Here is a 19,271-nt window from a genome sequence, read left to right as displayed (position 1 = left end):
AATGATGTAAAACACATAAGGGTACCTTTATATAGTCCCTCTTCCAATGGTTTAGTTGAAAGGGCAAATAGATTAATTAAGGATGGTGTTCAAACTGCAATTGCTAATAACCTTGATGTCAGAGATTACTTACAGTTCAAGGTGTGGAATTATAATATTACACCACAGAGTACAACAGATGTTGCTCCTTTCATTTTGTTGAGAGGTAGGAAACCTATTACGGCCATTAGTCCAAATTGGTTATTGGATAAAGTGGAACGTTATCAAAAAGTAGACTTACAAAGTCTCAGAGAACATGTCCGTGAAAAACAAGATTGTTATAAGAAAAACTATGATTCCAGGATGCGTGTTAAGGAGGGAACGTTGTGTGTGGGAGATTGGGTCCTTATCAAAAAACCGCATAGGGTTAGTAAGGGGCAGTCTAAATTCTCTGAACCTGTAAAAGTTGTAAGGATGAACAGGACAGCAGTTCTATTGCAAGATAGGGGGTGGTGGAATTGTAATGTTTTAGTCAAAATTACTCATAAGCAAGCTGGCATCATTTTTGAAAGGGTGAAGGCACATGGTAGCAAGGTAAGACAGGATTGGTTTGATTTAGATGCTCATACATGTGCGGGCCGCAGTAGGGAGTTGCATGATAATTTGAATCAAGGAGATGGTATGGGGAGCAGTGACAATACGGGGAGCAGTGACAATATAGTTGTTCCTTCTCCGCCATCTAATTTCCAGTCTACAGGTGGTGGAGATGCTTCAATCAGGAGTAGTTCTAGAATGAGATCTGCTCCTACTTATTCAAGGGACTTTGTATATTATTAATGATTTGTAAATATGTATATTTCCTCTGTTTGATTTTCCTTTATCAATTTTAGAGTCAATGTATTTTGTGTGCATTTTTATTGTATATTTGTATATATATTTTATGTTATTGCTTCAATTTCTTATTTGATTTATGGAAAGGGGGATGTGTAATATGTGGAAGTGAATTTCTTATGTAAGTAGGGGCATAAGTGTTATTTAATGTTTGTTGCTTTAAGGAATGTAGAGTATAGAATTCTGACTAGGTCATGAGAGAATGTTTGGGTTTGATTTGACTACTGACTGGTGTGCTGGAAGAAGAAGGTCGTGGATCTTGTCATTGAATAAACTTCTACTTTCTTCAAAGAGATAATTCTCCTAATTTTATTGGATGCGCGATTACTACACCCCTGCACCTCCCACGCTACGCCACTGGATACATCTGGTCCAATGTGCTTTAAAATGTGTACTAGAGAATACTTAATGACTCCAGACTCATAATTTAAGACAGTGAAAAAACATAACAACATTTTGATGTGGACATGGAGAAAGCAGTGAACGTGCCTTCTCCGTGGCTTCTTCAGCGTGACTCGGTGGGTCAGAGGTCATGTTTGGGTAGGCCTGGGCCCCCAGGCCCCCCTGCTAGGACCAAGCTTGTAGTACAGCTGAAAGTAGGGAAATGTCTCTATGAAACGTTGCCTGAAAATGTGAAAGGTGCAAATTCAATAAAGTACTGTAGTGAAAAACGATATGTCCTAATGTAAGGAGTAAATCGTTGGCATGTTCGAAGTCTTGGTAGGTTACAATATTACACAAGTCTTTCCTCAAATCGACGCCAGATTTTTTTAGGGTGACGCGAATGGAGACGGGAAATGTAGAAACCAAAAGCTTTTGAAATATTTATTGCACAATAGTAGAAAAGCCCAGGGGGAAGACCGGGTACCACTTACCACCAGAGCTATCCGAAACGCAATAGTTGTATTGCTTCCCAGACGTAAGCTGGGACAGAACGAAGTTTATAAAATAAAACACATATTCATAATGAAAACTATGTAGCTGCGCCTCTTCCCTACACCCCAGATCCCCTTGTACTCTTAATTACTTATCCAGCATTCTCGAGGGGAACCTCAAACGTGTGCAGGTATCTTTTGCTTTGAACCAAAGGTGCCTGGCAAATAAAAAAGAAACAAATCTACTACTGTTAATTATGCCCCCCTGTGCATGAATTTATCTCGCATAAACTCCTTGAAGTTTTCAGGGTCTGCTCGACTGGACATCACGTATGCGCAGGCTGCTGATTCCGTCTGTGCTCTCCTATTGGCTTACAAGTTCATTTGCCCCGCCCCGCCTCTTGAATGGCAGCTGCCCCGCCCAGTGTACTTGACGTTTCTCGTGATTTTATCCTCCGTCCGGACTCCGACCTGTAGCAAGCAGCCCAGACGGACCTCCCGGTGCGACCATGATCCGCGCAGGCCTCGCTGGGCTCCGCTCCAGGCTCTCCCCTCTGCCTCACCCGGTCCGCAGCTTGTCGGCTGCAGCGGCTATCCCTGTGCCAAACCCGGAGCCGGACATCCAGTACAACAAGGTGAGACTGAGCTGTAGGTCCAGGGCGCCTGCAGGTCGTGTCAGGGGCGGCGCCCACGTGTTATGAGAGGTGCAGGGTCGCACAATGATGCTCCCCCCGCCCCCGCAGAATGTGGACAGGGGCCCCTAGTCTCCGATCCCAGATATCCGTTGGCCAGGGCTGAATGGGACCCCACTGAAGGGTTGTGAGCCCCCTGAATGTTTGCCCCCCCCCCCCCCCCCCCCCCCTAACTGCCTCGCGGGGGCGTTTGTGGCACCCTTGGTGCAGGGGGCCGGAGCCCGTGTGCGCGGTGCTGGGCGGTGGACATGGCCGCTCACAGTTCTGGGACTTCTCTGGGCTGTTTGGGGGCCTCTCGAGGGGAGTCCCTTTCATAAGTGCTGCCTGTAACTGCACCACCTCCCCCACCCTGTGCTGGGAGCTGCTGCACCAAGCCCTTGGCAAACACACCCGGGCGAATTGGTTTTTCTGTGAGCTTCAGTGGCCCTCCTGTCCCCTCTGGTTTCTACACGACACCCTTCCTATCTTTGCACGATGTGGCTTTGCCTTTTAAAGTTTTTTTTTTTTCACTCGATGCTGTTTTTTTCTCTTTTAATGACGCGATAGTCTATCAGTAAACACCTGTTGTCCGTTTTGAAGTTCGCCTAGAGACTAGCTTGTTAGTATATAGAGAATTGCAGCTTTTGACGCGGTACTTAGAACATGCAGATTAATACTCCGTGCTAGGGTGACCAGACGTCCCGCATTTGCCTGGACAGTCCCGGATTTTGAAGGTCTGTTCCGCCGCCCCGACATTTTATTTTAAAACAGTATAATTGTCCCAGTTTTTAAGGGTCAGTTGAACCTGCACATTCATCACATTGTTGTGCAGGCTCACATTTCAACCTGCTCTCCCAGAAACTGGGGACAGAAGTTTACCGGTTGAAACTCTCCTGCTGTGCTGCCTCGCCTCATTGAAGCAGCACGGCAGGATTTAGTAAGGTGTGAATCAGGGTTGTAGAGCCCGTAGTTCAAGCCGGGCCCACCAGCAGATGGAACCTGGAGCTCTTCACAGAAAGGGGAGGAAAGAAAATAATATATAAATATCCTAATACTTAAGAGGGCGTTTAGTCCTATATCTGTGTCCGTCCGTTTTTTTTTTTTTTTGTCCTGAAAATCTGGTCACCCTTCTCAGTGTGCCTGTCAGTCTTGTTTGTTGACAAAGAAGCATTATTGTAGTCAAGACCTGCCTGCATCAGCGTTGAAACTCGTGATTTACTTATATATGTTACCTAGCATGACAATGTACATTTGCATGCTTTTCTAGTAGTAAACCGGTCGGTGCGATTGTGGACGGATCAGTGTGTTTCGTTGCAAATCTGTGGTTGTATGTTCTATATGGATTCAATGATTGGGTGTGATGATGGTGGTGGTTTGGCGCGTGGTCTGGTCTTGTGACTAACTTGTCTTTGTTGATGAACATGACTGAGCTGGCATTACATAGCTCCCAAATACAGTAGGCCAAACGCATCGTTTTATTACGTTTTTTCCCTTGCTGCTCAGAAACGTATTTTTCCTAAACCGGCAGCGGCTCCCGCCAAACCTAACCGTCCTGAAGGTGCTGCCCATAAGATACCTATGCGCCTACAATGTATAATTCTGTCGACGGTAAATATTCTCGTGGTGTTATTGTAAACGCTGTCCAAAACCTAACTCGTGCCTTAGTAGAGATATTTGCCTTTATGCAGGCTGACTTGCTACAATAACTTAATAGAACTCGGATTATCTTTTTTTTTTTTTTTTTTTTTTTTTTTAATACCATACAACACTGAATTATTTCTAAGCTCGTGTGTGCATTTGTCTTTTGTACTAGGGCTTCAAGAGCAGTAGCAGCTGCTTCCCGTTTAAAGTGGTGGAGATCAATCAGAAATGCCCTTAGACCAAACCCCCAAAACGTGGTCCGTTAACGGATCACAATTGAGTTCTGGAGTTAAGGGTGAAGGCAATGTGAATTTCTCACGCTGCCAAGCAGTGTGTAAAACAAAATAAAACAGCACAGTAAATTACATTTAAAAAAAAAAAAAAATTACCTACTCAGCTTCTCTCTGACCTGCAGTCTGGCAGCAAGGGGGGTCTCTGAGCCAACTCCTCCACCTACCAATCCTGGTGCTGCACTCATGCTGATCAGGCAGCATGAGAAAAGCACCAGGAGTGGCTGGAGCATGCTAGCTCAACACTTCTTCAGGCCCTGGAGGTCTGTACCTGCTCTCCAACCCAGCTGTCTAAGACAGCTGGGTGGAGAGGATTAAAGTGCGCATGCCAGACTGGCCATCGCAAGAGAGCCAGCCAAAGTGACATGCACACTTCAAACTTGAGTGTCCACCACTTCTACTACCCTGCCGGCAGTCATCAGTGATGGTCTGCCCCAAAACTTTGCCTGGCTGGCTGACAGCACTGAAAACTAAAACTGTAATAAAATGGTTTTATTGCTGTTTTATTTTTCATTTTTGCTGCACTGGTAGCAGCGTGGGTGACGCATCCCTGTCATAAAGGAGGCACCACGGCTGTTTTCTGCTGTTGCTTCTTGTCATGCCTACTGTTGACTGGTTGCCTGCTTGTTAAATGTTAGAAGTTGGCTGCTTTCCCATACGTGTTAGATGGCCAAAACTTAGTCAGTAAAAGCTGCAGGAAGATCTCTGGGAGTTGTGCTTTGAGTTCTGGAGGACAGGATGGTATGTTAAAAAAAGACAAACAAACAAAAAAAATAGCAGTACAGAGCCTGCAGTATTCACAGGTCTGGCCAGGGAAATTCATCATTCCAAGTGCTACATTTCCCAGAAAAGAGTATAGGGTTTTACACACCTAGGGCCAGATGTACCAAAGGATTTTACCCATTCTGTGTCTATGGGGAAAAAGCTTTCGTACATATGGCCCCTAGTTCCAGCACATGAAGTTGATGGATTTATTTGACATGCCTCAGCAGGTTACATGTCTCTTGCTTGGTGCTTGCAGCTTAAAACCATCCCAGACAACCCCAAACCTTGCCTCCGCCTCCTGGCTCTCCCATGATTCAACAAGGGATATGAAGCACTTAACCCTCTCGTCCTAACCCTAGACACAGTAGAGTTCTCAAGAATAGCGCAGGGTGCCGTAGTGTTGGCAGCAACTATCTCCATGGCATTGTGCCACAGCATGCCCTTAAAGTCTACTTGTCACTGCAGGTCGTAGTAGCACACCCTATCTCCAGTGGTTTGCTTCACCCCAAGGCAGGCAATCAAGACCCTAGTATTTCAAAATATCTCCTAATCATAAAGTGCAGCACACCATGGGACTTGATGTCATAGCACCTCATCATGTCTCTAGAAAGCTCAGTCGCCCAGACAACCATACAGGCTAACATTCATAGCATGTGCCCTGTATACCATTCTTTCACTTGAAAGTAGTCAACTTTCAGCTTTCCTTGCATGTTTTGTGATTTATTTGCGAGTTGTGTTTATTTTTATTTTTTGTGTGCAGTCACAAGCATGTCACCTCTAGGTATATTTGTATGATTTCCAAGGTTATACCAATTGGCTTGGCCGGTAATTGTTTTATTACTTTGCTGTATTTGCTTTGTCCCTTACCCGTGCTGGTTACTACAAAACTGGTGTGTTGCCCTCTGAAGAGCCATGACTGCATTTCATTCAGTCGTTCACCTTGCCAGGTTGTACTTTACACCTTGAGGCAGCATGAAGAGAATCCGTTTGTCAGAGTGTGCTGTGGAAAAGTTGGGGTTCCCTGATTGATTGATGGGCCTTGTGCTGGAGGCAAGCAGAATATGTGACAGAATGGGTGTTAAAAACAGAAGGTAAAGCCCCCCCCCCCCCCCCCCCCCAGTTGTACAGGTAGAGAGGAAAATCGTAAAATCACCTTCATCTAGTAACTCTATTAAATTCCATTGGATCCAGTTATTGCCTGTCAGCATGATGAATCTTGTGGACAGTCTGATAAAACTCACATTTAATTGGTAGATTATCATATACAGCCTTCAGCAGAGCACAAGATAAGAATGTTGTGCAGAAGCAACTAATAACAATCCTGTGTGGAAAGGCAACTGATTTAAAAAATAAATAAAATCACTGCTAAAATACTAAAAGGAATAAATGAAAAATAACTGGTAAAAGGGCACAGGTCGCAGGCCCAAAGCTAAAATAAGTGTGCCTAAGCAACACGCTAAAATGGACCCACGGCAAGCCCTCGATGTTTGTAGATCTTGCCATGTCTCCTCTGCTTCACAGTGAAAGGCAAATAGTTGGTTATTTCAAATCTTGGCAGAGTTCCAGGGTCAAATGGAAATTCTAGGTTTTAAGTACAGATTTGCCAAAACACTGCCTTACCATTTTTTTGTGTTGAAAGTAGAGGTAACGAGTTTGCATGGATGGAAGGCATTCCAGCACATAGCATGTCTTAGCCATGATGAGGCTACTCCCCCACAGAGTACATCTTATCCTTGAATTTGACCTGCTTAGGACTGGACATTGAGCAGTCAGGAGGTCTGCTTGCTGATTCTGAGGAGGGTCCATGTGCTCATTCACGACCATAGACTGGTATCTGGCGTGCCTCCAAAGCAGGGTCGCATCATGGTAGGTAACGTCAACATTTGATCCCCCTGGCTAGATGGAGGCCCCATAGGTAGTTAGGCCTCACAAAGTGACTGAGCATACGCAATTAAATGGTATGGCAAGGTAAGGTCGGCTGTGAGGTAATTGGGTACCTTTCTGACACTGAGAAGTTTTTGTAAAGTGTGAACGTCTTATACCTGAGGGTGGGAGCCTAGATATTATATGGGCCTGCTAATTAAACATCTTCTGCATAGACCCTAGGGGAATGGCTGTATTGTTGTCAGCCATACTTGGAGGTGAGAGCTTAAGACCTTAAGAAGAGGGTCTCTCAGTCACGGCAGGCCAGAAAACTGCTCTAAGAGATGTAAAGCCTGAAAAAGGCCTCACTCCTGTAAGCATTTCCAACTCAATTGCTTGGTGCAATAAAGGTGTGGATGCTGGGCTTTGGGGGCTGTGTGTTGGCCTCTAGTGTCTAGTCATTTCTGAACAAATGAACTTGACCCACCCAGGGGTTTCAAAAAGAACTGTGGGAGCCCATATTTCATATTATGTTAAAAAAGAAAAAAAAAAAGAAAAAAAATCGCCAGATCCCCCCTCGAATTGAGGACAATTAAAAAAAAAAAATTATATATATATATATATATATATTTTTAACCCTGGGTGGAGGGTGCTAAGGGGTCATGGTGTTCGTACCATGGCCCCTTTTTGTATTTTTTCTTAAATTTTTGTTTTTCTGGGACATGGCTGTCAGGTCTCAGCAGCAGATCGGAAGGAGTTGCGAATCCTTTGTGACACTATAATCTTCAAATTTGTATTTCCTTTTATTTCTCAAAAACTACTGAGCGGGTTTACAACAAAAGACTTTCGGGACCAAGAGCTACTCTTCTGCTAAATTTGTTGTAATTCTGTCCAGTAGTTTTGGTGCAATCACTGTTCAAAATCCCTGTTGAACAATGAATAAGGAAAACACGTTTTGGGATCCCACCCCTTTTCCTCAGCTTCCAATTGACTGATCACCCTGAAACTTTCCAGACAGTAGCTAAAGTGAGCACCGTATTTTCGTGCACGAAGATTCATCAAATGGCACCAAAGTTATTAGCAAAACAAAAAACACTCTTTCTATAAAAACAAGGTCCTAAGTATAACTACCTAGTGCCGAGCGCCACTAGGTAATATATATATATATATATAATGTGTCCAGAATGCTCCCGGATTATGTGCGAATACATGCAGAAGCATGAAAGCGTGATTGGTGATTGTGCCCATTTTATTTGAAAGCAAATAACCATCGACAACTTAAGAAAAAAACAAAAATACTAACCTATTGTGGAACCATAAATATCACTTGTCCAAGACATTGAACATATCAAACATGTTTATTAAAAAATGAAATACAAATAAAAAAACAGTTTAAAATCGTTTTGTGCAACATGAAAATAAATTATGAGCCCTGTTCTTAAAGATGGCCCCAAAAGGTCACTTGAAGGTCCATGACCTTCGTTGGAGCAGTCTTGTGATTTTCAGGAATTCAGAAAAGTTTACAGAAGTAAGCCAGGAAATCCTACTGCTAGCCAATACTCAAGTTGTACTAAAATAAGTGCCATAAGACCCCTGCAGCTTGCACTACCAATTGTGCTGGCAGTAACAGTACCAGCACATCAACTAACTATCCCATCCTACAGGTGTTACAATTCAGACTATTTCAGGTCCCCAAAGCTATTAGATTGGCTTGGGCGGCAAGTATTAGTAATTTTTAATGTATATTAAGTTGAGAAACAACTGTAGTTGTGCTTATCTCTAAATTAGCCAAACAGCACCACTATGTGGCAGACTGTCATAAGTTTTGCCATTGACAATTAAGTACCAGTGCCGAGCACTGGACACCACCGGCTCAAATTAAGCACAAAAATTTGTGAACTTGACTTTCGTTTTAGCAGCTAAACGTGTGAAGTTGGCTCATGTGAAAAATCTGCTGAGAGTGATTTCAGATTCACTTGTGAACTTTTTCTGCTGGGGGAAAATGTTTCCCCCATGAAGAAACTTCCTTTTCTACACCCCCACATTTTGCCATATACTGTGGGAAAAAAAGTTTCACTCCAGCCGTTATAAGGAGAACATTTATAACCTTTGCCAGTCTAAGAAGAGATTTGAAGATGAATTGCTGAATACCATTGAACATGCACGTTTTTGCAAAAACTTGCAGCACATTTTGGCCCTGGATCTAACTTTTCTCGTCTTCTTTCATCCCCTGTATTGTACATTTCTAGAAATGTTGTATTTGCATTTGCTAGAATCCAAATAAACTAATAATATGAGGTTCGGCATAATCTTGGAGGGTCCTTTTCGAAAGAACTTCGACTTAAAGAGAACACTGCAGTAATCTGTCAGTTCGCTCCACAACACTAACTGGGACAAATGGACTTATTTTTACAGACAAGTAAGTTTCAGAAGCATTCTGTCACTTGGCCTGTAAGATATTTTTTTATTTTAAATGGCAGAACCTGAATTTGTTTTCATGCACAGGACATCATCCGAGAGCCCGACAAAACGAAAACATGAGTTATGCAAAGTGTAGACGTTGAAATTGTGGGATAATACACAACCATCCTTTAGACTGATTAAAAAAATGTACATTTCCAGAGCTAAGCAAGCTATTCAAGTGTGTGATGCCAGATAAAAAAAAAAAGACTCGGCAGAGCTCTGTATCATGATTCTGCATTGAGAATGTAGATGGCTGCCTTTATTAGAGTTGCACTAAACAATACTTTTAAAATTCCACATCAGTAAACACCTTGTCTTAGCAAAAAAAAACAAAAAAAAAAAAAAACTCGAACTTCTTGACATGTACTAAGTGGACCACGTACCTCGCAACTTCTTGATTTAAAAAAAAAAAAAAATTAAGTAAGGCTGAAAGGTGATCACTTTACAGTGAATGTAAAATTAACTATTTTTAGGAGGGTGATCTAGGTTTGAAAAGCAGCTGACCCTAGTAATGTCATTAGAGGCATTCTGTTTGTTAGACGCGTGAAGAGAAGTAAAAGGAGGGTGATACCTGCCAAGTGTGGGTGAGTTGATGTGTATACTACAAGTTTGCTCTTTTTATTGTCTTTTGTGACAATGCTCAGTAGCAAACTGTTCCTGCGACAATGCATGGCAAGAGATTTTTTTGACTCTTTGCAGTTCAAGTATTCAGGCTTCCCCATCATTTAATACTGAAACTTGTCACCAGGGTTTCCTGCTCACCCCACCAATATTTGCAAACTATGTTGGCTTGGGAGCACAAATACAACATCTTTAGCGCAGGAGTATTCGAGCTGTAAGACAAGAATGTGGCTATCCAGCTACATAACCTCCATTAAATGACAAATCACAAAATAATATTTGAAAGGCAGTCTGTCCAGCAAACTGAATATGGTGGAAACCAAAATAATCCAAACTCCAAGCACAGTTTGTTGGCTTTGAATCCTAATACAGCAAACCTGAGGCAAAATGCCTAGTTCTCGAGTAGCTGCATCTTTTCAAACAGGTTTCAAAGTAATTGTGAATCTTTGCTGTGGGGGAAAACATTGGCCTGTTCAAACCTAAAATATATTTTAAATTCCTCTTGTAGGGTAACTGGAGAAAGTAACCTTCTCCCTGGTTTCTTCTATCTCTTTGGAGCCACTATTTTTCATGCCACCATCATTCTTCAACCAGCTTCAAACTATAGTCTCCAATTTCATCTGGGGTATTGTAAAATAAGGGAAACACAATATTTACAGCTAACTATTGAGTTTGGCTGTACACAAGTTTCTATGTTGCAACTCTCACATCAAGGAACTGACTTCTTAAATCAGCTATATAAAATAGCAGGTGGGTTGACTTGCTTGGATAGTTTCAGCTTAAGTGTTGATAGGCCTCGATACTTCAAGTACAGTTCATAGAAATCAAACTTAAAACTATTGACACCACGTGTTTAAAACTATAGTAGTCATATATTTGATGCTGATCATTGGACTTTTAACTGTGGGAAGGTCTTTCCACTATGTGTTCTGTGCATGCGTGCCTTAGCGTTTGACCCATTGTTTCCTTACCTCCTCACATTTTTATTTATTTAAATTTTGGAGATTTTTGCCGCTCTACCTGCGTCAACCTTTCTCTAATGAGCAGCGAGGTTGGTCTCACTAACCATGGAGGTAGGCCGCGACCCCGAAATGGAGACTGGGCTCTAAGGCTTGGCTTGACTTGGCTTCAGAAAATTTCCCAAGTGTTGTCTGCCTAGTTCTGTTTTTCTCACGTTACACCTTATTTTGTTTGTGGCTGCGCCTTTTGTGTGTCATATTTATTTTTTCTTATGGGCCGATTTCAAATGTATTTTATTTAGGGCAGCCAATTTGCATTTCTAAGGATTATCATCCTACTTCCTGGCAGAGACTCTGCCTGCTAGCCAACGTGTTTATTGCTATAGGCTTATTAGTACAAAGCTGCAAAAACAGCGCAACTCTCTAACGCTGCATTCTGCGTCCACAGCTCAGTAGTAAAGCCTGTGAATGTTGATATCCTATCTGTTATTTTTTCCTTACTACAATGCTACAAAGCAATAGAGCGCTTTACAGTTAAGTAGGGTAAAACCTTGTTTTAAGGGACTGAAAGCTAAAGCGGGATTGTCAAAGCAGCTTTAAGGAGGGAAGGTTAGGTGTTTGACATGCAGGCTGTGAACCAAGTTGGGGAGGGACTTTGAAAAGACTGGCTGTGGTGTAAGTGTCTCGGGCTAGGATCATTAGGCCATGGCTTAGGTTTACGAAGAAGTGACCTACTGCTTGAAACAGTAAGGCCTTGTGCTTAAAGTTGAGGGGGGTCTGGTAAATTGAAATTCTAATGGTGTTGCATACTTATGCATCAAAGCCTAGTACTTGATATTTTCCTTGCTGGATTCCAATGTTGAGATTTCCTCGGTGTGTATTGTGCCCTCTGAATGCCTCACACTTGGTTGCCAGGTGCCTTGGTGGCCTGCAGTTGAAATCTTTTTAGGTGATGCAGAAGGTTTTCAAGGTGATGTGGGCAGAGCCGAGCCAGTGAATTAGGTTACAGTTGGGGTTAGTCACCTTACTTACAGATCTTTTAGGTGGTAGTCCTCTGCATGAAGAATTCACTTCAGAGATTTCAGATGGGTTTTGGGGACAATAAGCATTACTGCCATTCATATGAGGCATAACCAGTGCATGAACAGCTGTTCTTAAGCAGCTTTCTGGTATGTTTGTGCCGGGTAGTCCTGATATTATGCACAATATGTCCCTAAGAAAAAGTTGCGTCAATTTATAGGGATTTGGTGCTGTTGGTAAGTTGCAGAGCAAGGCTGCCTAGATGCATACCATTGAGTCATTTCCGAACCTGATATGCCTATGTTGTGATTGGACCAAATGCTGTCTTGTTAGAGTCAACTTGAGAGAGGCCTTGACCATCTATCCTATAATAGTTGGAGTTAGTTTGTCAGCTAGGTTGTGATGTGGCCAGAAAAGACCATCAGAAGCTGGGTTTAACGGTGTACTTTTGGATGTTTATGTCCTTCATGGTGAGTAGGACTCTCTTGAGCTCTAATGAAAGGTTTATAATCACCGGTGAGAGGATTTATCTTAGGAGTACTGATCATGGGCATGGATGCAACCGTTCTAAAAGTACAACATGATACTTCAATGAATGATACTGCTGAATCCTCTTCAGAGAGCACATTGTCAAGTAGAGCTCGATGGTCAATTGTGTAGAAGATTGCATAGAGGCCAAGAAAGCTGATGTAGCAAGTGTTGTACTACGTGAGGAGTATCATCCGCCGCATGGATGGTTGCTGTATCTTAGCTATAAACCAGACTATAAATTGTGCTCTTGATCTTCTCCCTGAGCTGGTGTGTAATCCCCTTATCAGTGATTGATTTTGCATCAGAAGTGGCAAGTGTGTAATTAGCTGGTAGTTAATGAGGTAACTGTGATCCAGGTTTGGCTTCTGGACGTGCAAGATTTGTCCAGCTTTGAGAAGATTTATTAAGGTTCCTTGTGGAAGACACTCCTTTCAGTTGAAGATTATATGCAGCCCCCTTGTGATGTGACCATCTTGAACTGAAAAAGACTTTCATAAACATTTGCAAATGAGATGTTGAAGGTAGATCATTTAAGTGCAATTTTTACTGGGATTACCACCTGGAGTGGGTGTGCAGTCAATGTGTTGTCTGAGTCTTTCAATATTATCCTTGAAGGTCTCGATGGATGAGCATTGGTCCATTGAGTAGGAGAGAGGGGAGTTTTTGTCCATGGATTCTTAGTGTCTTTGAAGAGCCCTCAGCTGTATATTGTTGCTTCATTGACCAAATGTTGTAGTTGGACTGTTATGCCCTCTGCCGTTGGCAACAGGATTGCTTGTGGAGGTTCTGTTATCTTGCTAGTGTGCACCTCTGCTTTTCTCTTTGCAAAAGGAAGTGGCATACCTTATAACTCTGCACAACAGTGACACCAATTTGAAGCGTGAAACTGTCATAAATGAAAATGCTAAGGGTATTTAGCAGATCATTTTTTGCAACTCTATTTTCCTTATTGTGTTTCTTCTTAATTCATTTTGGGCACCACCTACACGCTTTCCTAAACTGAATTCAGTTTGCTGCGCTCAACCAGAAATAAATTCAATTCATGTTTTTACACACATTGCTAGAACTTCAGCATGTGCTAAAAGGTATCCTGTCAGAAAATGAATCCTTCTATATTAGGCAACATTCATCACACCAATTTAGAATTGCTGAAATGAATTACAATACTTTTAATGAACATGTATTAGTAGGCTTGCATGTTTCAAAAAAGAAGAAAACGCACCTAAGAGGTTCTGCTAGAGTGTTGAAGAGCAGCAGTTCTTTGCTTCATTACACCCACATGTACACAACCCTCCTATACTGTGATAGTAGCTGTACTTTTACCAGCTGACTAGCAGAAATTAATTGTTACAATTATTACTAGGCCTCATTATCAGTAAGACTTTGCAATCTGGCCAAGGGCAATTATTAACTGCTATAAGGAAATACATTTTGTGGCTTCCGGAGTACTAAATATCTTTACAACACTCCAAAGATGCAGATTAAACTAGTTTTGCGTTTACAGCAGCATTTCACCTTTTACTTCTACCTTGAAGTTGGCTGTGAACACTGTGATCAATTAAAACCTGCCACGCCTCGTATAGTACAGCTACGTATTTGCTCTGGTGCACCAAGTGAACACTTTGCCAATGCTTGTATAATTGTGAGAGAATACTCTGCCTGACCTAGATCTCATTTTTACTGTGGCAGCTGACAGTCCCTTAGTCTCCACTCGTGCATTTTGTGGTGGAATGGGTCGGTGTGTTTGTGTACGAAGTTGGGGGTTTCTTTGAACACACTAACCAACCCAGCGTGGACTTTGAACAAGCACACCTCCCACACCTGTCAGGAGGTACACAAGTTGTATAACTTGTTTTTGCTCCTTAACACCCATCTCAGATATGTATGGTGTATTAAACTATACTGTAATTAAGTAGTCTCCGATTATAATAGCCATTGTTTATTAAATCCAATATTTACTCCTGGTTACACTTCAACCTATTTTGTTTTGCATGTATTGAATTATTATATAGCCCTAATTCGACCTCCTAGAGGGTGCCTCAGCACCTTTTCAGTGAGAAAAAAGATGGAGAAAATTAGACTTGGAACAAATAGTGGCGTGTCTGTCATACTTTTAACGAAATAGCATGGGAGGGCAATTGTGGAAGATTAAGATCAATAAGGAAAACATAATTATATAGCTTGTCAAAAAATAACAAAAACTCAGCAGCACCAGGCAGTACAAAGTTCTAGAAGCAGGAACTCAGAAGCTAATGTGGGCCTTGTGGTAATTGGTAGGACTAGCTGGACTCGGGAGGGGTATCCTTAGATTGGTTTTAAATATTGTGAAGGAGGTGATGGTGTGTAACTCAGTGGGAAGATCCAGATTTACATGCTTTGCTGGAGAAAACTTGCTTCATGATGAATGCGTTTAATTTTTTAAGATTTAGATGTGGGTTAGTTAGGCCTCTCAGATATCTGGGTTCACTGGAGTCACCTAGGACACATGTGAGGGGGTGCTTCATTTCATACAGGCTCCAGCCAAAGTATGATCACAGTATAAAGGAGTTCTTGCAAATAATACTTAGTGCAGTGTTTTTTATTTTGAGCATACATCCCTTTTTTTCTGTGGCACACCAGGCCTGCTTATTACTGACAGTTGGTTGGTGAACCTTTTGCGCTATGATGGGCTTGAAGGAGAGGAGGTCAGAGATGGATGAAAATAGTTGAGATTCGGTGGAATGAACAAGAGAGTTGCCTTTTCACCATATAAACCTCACAGAACTTGTGGAAGAAGGTCTGTGACTGTATGTGATTCTGGAGTAGAGTCGGGTCATCTAATTTTTTTTTTATATTTCTTTTTTTACTCTGAAGTAACAAAAGGCGACTCATAACACTTAGCAATACCTTCAGCTATGTATAGTTAAATGAAGAAGTGAAAGAAATGCCTGAGGAAGAAAGAATAATGCAGAGGGATTAGATAGAGCTCAGCAAGTTGAAGTAGAGCCAAGCAATCTGTCCACATTACCAGATGCAGAAGATAAAACACGAAGAGACGGAGTTGGTCCAAATAAGTGGAGCTAAAAAGGGTAAAAATAGGAACAGCCTGAAATGTGACATACCCCACCCGGGAGAAATGGACAAAGTTTTGAAGCAAATATATAAACAGCAGTGGTTTCTGGGTGAGTTCTGCTCGTCCCTGGTACCTACCATGAGTGTTTTAATTCTGTTTCCTGATTACTTCCCTAGTAGGCTGCCAAGTCGCTCCCTTATGTCTTCTAGGAAGTGACATTGCCACTGGAAAGTGAATTGATGTGATCAGTGTAGCACCAAGAGGCAGCGTTTGCATCACAGGAAAATGGAGGACTGCTGGAGCCTCCAAGGACAGAGGTCCATGATTGGATAGTAGTGCATCAACTGACCTACAATTAATACACATTTTTGAAAAACGTATTTTCAGAAGGCCTGTAATCAAGCCAGAATTGTTGCTTTTATTTATTATTTTTTTAACCAAATTTCTGCCACGACATTCTCTCTCGGAACTGTTGCAAAAAGATCCCGACAACGGGAAAGTTCCCAACACAGTCTTGCTGCCGTTTTAAAAAAAAAAAAAAAAAAAAAAAATGTAGGTTGGAGGTCTTATGGTTTTCTTTGAGGATTGGACCTGAAGGAACAGTTGAGGATTTGAGCGTTTAAAAGAAGAGCCAGAGGTTCAAACCAGGTAAGGTGCTCACAGATGTGCCATTATCTGAAACCAACCTTTACAAAAAACTTTTGGATGGGCTGTTTCTCTCCGTGTACCACCATGCAAAATAAAAACGAGGCAATACTGAGAAGGTGGCTGTGGGCTAAATGTTGTGATCTGCAGGTCACAAGTTAAATCCCAGGAAGGCCAACTCAGCATTCAATCCTTCCGAGTTCTGTAATTTCAGTGTCATTATATTATAGCTCCTTGGAACAAGTGGGCCCATTAGGAGTACGTTTTAGAAAGACTACCAGAGAAAACTTGCTCTCAAGGATATTATGCCAGAGAAAAATCCCTTACTTGCTCATAGATCCCTGGCCCCTTGAAATAACATTTGCCTGTCAACAGGTGTGGTGTGTTTTTTTTTTTTTTTTTCAGGTTTGCATAGGCTGCCAATACACCAGTGTATTCACTGCCAGTGTAGGTCTGCTCTGAAGCATTGTGAACTGTGGCCACCAGCCTTTTCATATGGGCAGGGTATCACACTTAAAATTGGGCTGTGTTCTGGTGACTTTTCAGAGCCAGTAGTTTGGGTGAGAATCCCCTGGTTCCTGTTTCCTTCTGCTGTTTCTCAAACTTGATTTGCCCCTGTCTGACCACTGCTGGTCCAGTTTGCCAGAACTCAAGAGCAGGAAATCTCATGCTGACCTTGCCTCTAATTAGGCTTCCAGTCAACTTCAAGATGGAAGTGCTAGGGCAGAGCGGCTGATCAGAACCTTGCTCTAATTTTCCTCCTGCCACATCCAGGTGCGACCTCTTGGTACATGCTTGGGTGATACCAGGGTTAGTGTCTTTAAACCTTACATGATAAAGCATTTATCCCAAGACCCAGTGAGGTAGCTACCAGAGGCCTCTGAAACATTCTGCAGATGACATTTCTATATTTGCTTGAGTGGTGCCGCAATTGAAATCTCAAACTCTAAATGATAAAACTAGAAGCCAGGGCACAATAACATGCCTGTTGTCCTAGAGTCAAGTAATAATGGGGATTAATCAAAGTCCAGTGACAAAAGGAAGATTGAGCCAAGCAAATTAATATTTAACTGTTTTCCCAGTCCCCTAAAAGTGGAGGCTGTTTCTGTTCAGCAGTGGTTGAAATTCATGTTTCTTTCCTTGGGGCTTTTACCTATTTTCTTGTTGTTGTTCTGGCAATGAGGGTGGCTTGTGGGAAGGACTAGAGATTAGGAAAATCTGTTATATTTTTAAGAGGCTGTTTTCATGAGGGGGGAATTATTTAATGTTTTTTTTTATTTGTTATTATTTATAATTTACTAGAATAATTGCAAGACAAATTATGCGGAGGCAAAGTGGTCTAAAGATAAATGGGGAAATAATCTTTATTTCTTTGTTAGTCAAATGAATGTGAAGTAGTAAGGTTCATATAGTCACACATCAAGTTCACTTTTTTTGCTAGTGGAAATGTGAGATGCCTGTTACAACGTGGGATGCCTATTCAGTTGTCAACTTGGGGTATAATTAACCTGGAATATGTGGATGTAATCACTGCAATATCATTATAAATTGGGATCAAAATTAATGTAGGAAGATTGAAGATATTAGCAAGTGAACTTGATATGTGACTGCATGATATGTATATTCTTCACATTCGTTTGACTTATGAAGAAACCAAGATTATTAAAAAGAAACACCCTGAAAAAGTTTGCTATTCGAACAAAGCGCGTTGGCCGAGGCTGTAACCATTTTAATGGCTATAGAGGAAAGATGTTGGAAGAAAATAAAGAAGCCTTTCGAATTTTTTTATGTGTTTTTTTTTTTTTTCTTTTCTTTTCTCTCTTGGGTGCACCACCAAGTTTGTAATTCTATATTGATCTGCCTTGTAGTAGTATCATTTAACGGCCGATAAAATGGCTTGTGTGCACTGAATGTTGTGGGAGGTACGATCTAGTATGCCTTGCTGCTGATCTTGGATATTTGCAAATGTTGGTATCTAATCTGCTTTTTACTCATCAGCCAGTGAATGCTGTGCTATAGAAATGTATGAGTTTGATATGAGAAAAATAATGCCCAATGCTGGCATTAGTGAATTGAGAAACTTAGTTGGATATGCCGACTACCATGCTAAAACATTATTTTTTTTTTATATATATATATATATATATATGTGTGTAATTTTGGGCGAATGGGCCATTAATGTTCTGTACCGCATTTTTTTCACAATGACTTCGATTTTTCTTTGCAGCTTTTTATAAACAATGAATGGCATGATGCAGTCAGCAAGAAGACCTTCCCCACGATCAACCCATCCACTGGAGAGGTCATCTGTCAGGTTGCAGAGGGGGATAAAGTAAGTAGATCCGTAAGTGAAATTAAACAGGAGAGGGTACTCTGCAGTAAGAAATGGCGACCTCTCGATGATGAGTGCTTCCAAGAAAGGACTGTACTGATTCTGTCCCTGTCCTGTCATACTTTCAAATGCATCGGCATGTTGGATAATTCTTCCAGTTAGTATAAGAAAGGCTACCTGTAGGAGTAATTCTGTGCATAGTTTGTTTTTAATTTTTGTCTTTCTACTTCAAATACTTTTTGTATGTATCTTGGAGTGATTGAAATAGCAAGGTTAGCAAAAACACACTGAAAATATGTAAGTTTCATACTTTAGAGGCTTGGCCTATTACAGAATAATTGTTGACGACAGATAATTGAGATAAGGTACAAATCCTTCTCTGATCCCCTCCATCCACCCAGCTTAACTTTTAAAAATTCAAGTGTGAGCAAGAGAAATTAAAGCTATTGGCCGACATCTACTTTATCAAAGTCAGTACACTTTATCAAGGGGGTCTCATGATCTATCAGGAGTTACCTTCAGCTAGTTGGTGCTGTCTTCTTCATAAGAGTAGGAAGCTCTGCGTGATGGCTTGGAGGCAGGTGGAGCATTGGCGTCATCTCGTGCCTCAGTCTGGTACTTCATCTTTGGTTCATCAAATAGTCACAAGGCGCCAACAAGTGAAGGGTTGACG

At 41.7% G+C, this 19,271-nt stretch overlaps 1 protein-coding gene across 1 annotated transcript in view; it reads left to right on the top strand.

The window, feature by feature from the left end:
- Positions 1 to 2,176: 2,176 nt before the first annotated feature.
- The window catches only part of ALDH2 (aldehyde dehydrogenase 2 family member), a 96,132-nt gene continuing 79,037 nt past the window's right edge, over positions 2,177 to 19,271 (top strand). Inside the window, exons 1-2 of the mRNA XM_069214831.1 lie at positions 2,177 to 2,380; positions 18,494 to 18,598. Coding sequence (XP_069070932.1) covers positions 2,255 to 2,380; positions 18,494 to 18,598 — 231 coding nt within the window. The 5' untranslated portion in view covers positions 2,177 to 2,254. The remainder of the gene's footprint in view (positions 2,381 to 18,493; positions 18,599 to 19,271) is intronic.

Source organism: Pleurodeles waltl, chromosome 11, assembly GCF_031143425.1.
Source record: "Pleurodeles waltl isolate 20211129_DDA chromosome 11, aPleWal1.hap1.20221129, whole genome shotgun sequence".
Classification (NCBI taxonomy): Eukaryota; Metazoa; Chordata; class Amphibia; order Caudata; family Salamandridae; genus Pleurodeles; species Pleurodeles waltl.
Note: the sequence above shows the minus strand (reverse complement) of the source record. Positions and strands in the feature narration are given on the sequence as shown.